Source organism: Cyprinodon variegatus, unplaced genomic scaffold (genome assembly GCF_000732505.1).
Source record: "Cyprinodon variegatus isolate N-32 unplaced genomic scaffold, C_variegatus-1.0 Scaffold486, whole genome shotgun sequence".
NCBI classification, from domain to species: domain Eukaryota; kingdom Metazoa; phylum Chordata; class Actinopteri; order Cyprinodontiformes; family Cyprinodontidae; genus Cyprinodon; species Cyprinodon variegatus.
The window spans coordinates 118,752-123,597 of record NW_015150939.1 but is presented as its reverse complement, the minus strand read 5'-3'; the positions used below and the strand labels follow the sequence as shown (position 1 = coordinate 123,597).

At 39.1% G+C, this 4,846-nt stretch overlaps 1 protein-coding gene across 3 annotated transcripts in view; it reads left to right on the top strand.

The window, feature by feature from the left end:
- Positions 1–4,846, top strand: part of LOC107094497 (CD48 antigen-like) — a 42,127-nt gene that overhangs the window by 10,771 nt on the left and 26,510 nt on the right. Inside the window, exons 2-6 of one of the 3 annotated variants that reach the window (XM_015390123.1) lie at positions 975–1,165; positions 1,244–1,295; positions 1,418–1,726; positions 2,189–2,488; positions 4,671–4,771. In XM_015390123.1, the coding sequence (XP_015245609.1) occupies positions 975–1,165; positions 1,244–1,295; positions 1,418–1,726; positions 2,189–2,488; positions 4,671–4,732 (914 nt within the window). In that variant the 3' untranslated portion in view covers positions 4,733–4,771. Of the gene's footprint in view, positions 1–974; positions 1,296–1,417; positions 1,727–2,188; positions 2,489–4,670; positions 4,772–4,846 lie in introns of all 3 variants that reach the window. The other 2 variants (XM_015390121.1, XM_015390122.1) reach the window with 2 other exon arrangements.

Genomic DNA, 4,846 nt, shown 5'->3' with positions numbered 1-4,846 from the left:
CTCCCTCAATATAGGCTAACATTTGATCATTCACGCACACCGCGGAAATGCAGGGGAAACCGTATCTGATGGGTAGACACAGCTCGACATGGCGCCTCCTGCTGTAGGTTAGTCAGAACGACAATTCTCTATGTATCACGTGACTTTTGGCAGAAACTTACCGCGGAGTGTGAAGAATTGTCTTGTACGCGAGGAGAGGCTTTTTTGTATGCGAGCAGAGATTGTTTTGTACTTGGGGGGAACAATTTACAAATTATCTTTTCAGTGCAATGTTGGAGTCTGGCTTGCAAAACAAATTTGTGTGTGTGTGTGTGTGTGTGTGTGTGTTTGAAAAAAAGTTGTGTTTTTGTGTGACAGAGGAGAGTTTGTAACATTTTTATTTGTGAACAATAAGGTTTATTTCAGTGCAACATGTTTATTTGTGAGTGATAAGATTTGTTTGTGTGGAACATGCTTTATGCATTTGCAACATGCTTATGTGTGTGCGCAACATGCATTTTTGTATACAACGTTTTGGCAGAAGAATCACTCCATACATCTGAACTAATTTACCTGAGGCAGGGAAACTTCAGATATTGTTTTGGACACATCTCTTGATGTCCACAATGAGTTTTCCATGAACTTTTTCTAAAAGATTAATCAGAATTTCATTTAAATTTCTTTATTGACCTTACCATTACCCTTTGTCAAACCCTAAGCATGACCACTACATCCCAAACCTAAACCTAATTCACATTGTATTATCAATAATAGTTGCTAGGCCCAAAAAAGTGACTTACTTTATATCAAAGTACCCACTTTACCAGTAAAGTATTAAAAACATGTGCTCACTCAGCTACAAGTCTACACACACACTGACATATACTAATGAGGCTGACTGAATAATTATGTTTTAAATAGCATCAGAATGACCGATTGTAAATATGGACATGCGCCTGTTTGACTGAAGATAATAAAAATATTTTTTTTTCCAGGCTTGGTCTATGTTTCATCAACGGCAGTAAAAAAAGGAGTTGGAGAGACTGTGACCTTGTACCCTATCAAATCTGTGGAACCACTTAACAGCTTCCTGTGGTCCTTTGGTAAACACAATGTTGTTGAGGTCATCTCCATTGTCATCAACAAAGAAGTTACTCCAGTCAATGGGACCAGATTTGGAAGAAGGATGAACACTGATGTAAATTATGGATCGATCACCATCTCCAATCTCACTGTTCATGACAGCGGAATATTTCTCATTCAGATCTTAACAAATTCAAAACCCCTGATAGAAGAAATCCATCTGATTGTTGAAGGTATGTAAGGCCTAACCTAGCTTTAGTGTCCATGCAGCAATTTCTGATTCATGAATAACCATGAAAAAATACATATACGTTATTTTGCCAATGAATATCAATTTATTTTTCTTTTTTTAAAGATTTTTTTACACCGAAAACTGTTCTGGAGGGGAGAAATGTCACTCTGGCGACACCAATGGAAAAACTGGAAATGAAGCATACAGTAAATTGGACAAAAGAGGAAGATGCTAAAAAGATTCAAATTGCTCTGTGGAAAAATGGTCTCATCACGACTGAGGAATCCTTCAAGCATGTCCTCCAGGTGGATCAACAGACTGGATCCCTCACCTTCATCAGAATCACAAGAGACCTCCGTGGGATTTACAGGGTCAAAATAAAACAGGGAGAAGAAGTACACTCTGAAATTGTCTTCAAAATTACTGTATATGGTAGGTTTTTATTAACAAAACACTCAGTTCCTACAATTAATCTTAATTAGTTTCTCTTTTTCCTTATTGTACAAACGGAAAATATACCGGGTAAAATAAGTATTGAACACGCCCCCATTTTTCTCAGTAAATATATTTAGAGATGCTATTGACATGAAATTTTCACCAGATGTCACACAAACAAAGAGATCAAACCATAGATGACCAGAAAATAAGTTATGTGTAGCAAAGTGAAATGATTTGTGATCTTCAACAGCTACAGGCAGCTGAAAAGGGGGTTCATCTTTTTTATGAGGGAAAAATTTGCCAGCAAAGATTACTTTAACAAGTTGATCAAGCTCTATTTACATCTTCTTATTCTATTGGTTTTGCCATCTTTCTTTGACATGTTCTTGATGCCACTCGATCAGATAGAGATGTATTATTTCATTATTATATAACGCTTGCCTTTTTACCATGCAGAACCTGTTTGTTTTCCAAACATCATGAAAAAGGAGTTCAACATTACAAATCCACCAGAAGAAAAGATTTGCTATGTCACTTGTTCTGTGAGGAATGGGCCGGATGTGAACCTGACCTGGTTCAATGGTTTAAATCAAATCATCAGCATTAATAACACAGTGGACCTCTCTATGAACCTCAGCCTCCCTTTAGGGATCCAACCAGAGAAAAAAGGCAATTACACCTGTCAGGCACAGAACCCCGTTACATCGGAGAGAAAAATGCTCAGCTTAGCTCAGCTGTGTCCTTCTCATGATTCAGGTAAACCTCTCTATTTCTAATGCAAACTATTTGATGATGGTTTCATCTAAAACTGACATTCTTCAATTTCAGGAAACTTTAGGCAGATTTACATCACAAGATTATCAAGCTGATTTTGGCACAATCTCCCCCTTTCAAGAGCTTTTAAAGAGACTGAAATTAAAGAGATAATTCTGCCTTGTGCTGTGTCTTCAGAGCGATTGGGTCTGCTTGGTACAATGTTGCTACCCATTTCATTGCAAAACAAGGAAATTTAATATATCTTACCTATTGGATTGTCTTGATCTGATTGATTGATTTTTTTATTATTATTATTTTTTTTAAACAATTTTTTTTTTTACTATTGCAGTTTAATGCTGAGCATATACAAATCAGAAAGCTGATCTGGAAAGATGGCTGGGAGCTGTAGTATTCATCTCTGCTCCTCCTTAAAACAATAAAAAGTGAGCATGTATGTTTATAAAGAAGTTACACCCCTCTAGGTCTACCGTTTTTAATACATTGCTTCTGCTATGAACAGCATCAGGAAAACCCTTAGAGATTGGCTGGCTTAGGGAGCTTCTACTGGGGATAATCAGTGCGACAGCCTGCCGGCATGCCGGAGCTATCACACTGATTATAACCAGATTATTGCTGGTAATTGCTACTCCTCACTTTTTAGAGCATATAAATTCAAACCACTTTCTTGGCTGACCCTCTGTTATAAACAGAGACCATCTGTACACTCTCTTTGATGTGCATTGAGGATGCCAAAATTGCCTGTAGTTTGATGTGCTGCATTTTTGTTTTGGATAGAAAGAACACTGTTCTATGTACTGTTCTATGCCCAAATTAAATAGTGAGGGGTTTTGAACAATACCCTCCCATTTTAAAATCTTACTGTGTAAACCTGCCTTTAGTGGGTCTTTAGGAGACTCAGAGAAATAAAATGATTCATAGATTCTTTGTTGCTTGTTGTGACAAAGATGAAAATAATGAGGGATGAAAAAGAGTTCAAAAAAGCATCTTAGATAACTGTCTTTCATCTTTGGTCTAAAATCTGTTCTATAAACTAAATAAAATGTGCAGTGTGCTGTTTTACCAAGATTCCAAAAACTGCTCTGTACGTTCGCTGAAATTAAAAGAGAACTGTTGAGCTTATCGAGTGTAGAGCAGGCCTACCCGAAGTTGGTCCTCAAGAGTCAGCTTTGGTCCGACGTTGTCATAATGGGCTTTAAAGATCTGACCCACATGCAGAGAACCACTCAGAGACCAAGGGTAAAAGTTTAACAGGTTTATTGTAGGTTAGCAAACACTGATAGAGATTTAAACTCTGTGGGGAAACAATGCTGGAACTCAGAGGACTGGTGAACAAGAACCGGAAACTCTGAAGGGGAGATCACAGTTCAGGGACAGTGGGAAAATAGACTGAGGCTTGAATATTGCTGGAGAGGCACTCACCTTTGGGGGGCTCTTCGTTTATCCTTGGATCCTGTTTGTAGGGGTTTAATCCAGAGAAGACGAAACCCGTTGGAGAGCAGACAGGCAGACATACGTTGGACCCAGAGGAGTAAAGAAGCGGACTGTTACTTGGTTTTCCAGGAGCAGACTTGAATGGATAATGTGGAGGTTTTCCCCATGCTCAATGAGACTCAGTAAATCCTTCCAGGGGTATAAGGTCCAGGCTTATCTTGTAACACAGGAAGTCTTGCTGCCGAAGAACAAAGACAAAAAAAACAAGTTCAGACTCAGAGAAACAATGCTAAGGTTACACTCTGCTAATCTCAGTTTGGCTAGAGTACCCAATACTGGCAAGCACTCTGGCATTGAGGTGGTGACACCCCACTGCTCAAGTACTCCTCTGGTAATGACCAAATGAGCCGTAGGTGTGCAGGGAGGCCCAATGAGGACAGGGCACTGCCTGGTGGTGGAGAGAGGAAAACAGAAAAAACAACCCACACAAACTGGAATCCTAACAGGCGTGGTGTAGAGCAAACCTTATTTGCATTAACCTTTTTGTTTCTTAATCTTATAGATGTCTTACCTTGATGGGATTAATGCAAAATGTTCACTGCTACGTGATCATAGTATAGTTCACTAATTTTTCTTTCCTTTATAGTAAACTCAACATCTCCTGCCCCAACTACGGGACCAACTTACCAAGAAAAAAATTTAATAAAATTCCTTTACCATTCCTTTATAGATGCAACTAAGGTTTGGTGGCCTGTGATTACCTTGATCCCAGTCCTTGTGATATTCTTGTGATGCTGCGTTTTTTGCCTCTGGATGAGGAGGAGAAGCAGGGTATCCGGCCTACGAAATGGCGGCGACCGTACAATCCATCCAGAGACACCGCCGACGACGCCATCTTCTTCGTCG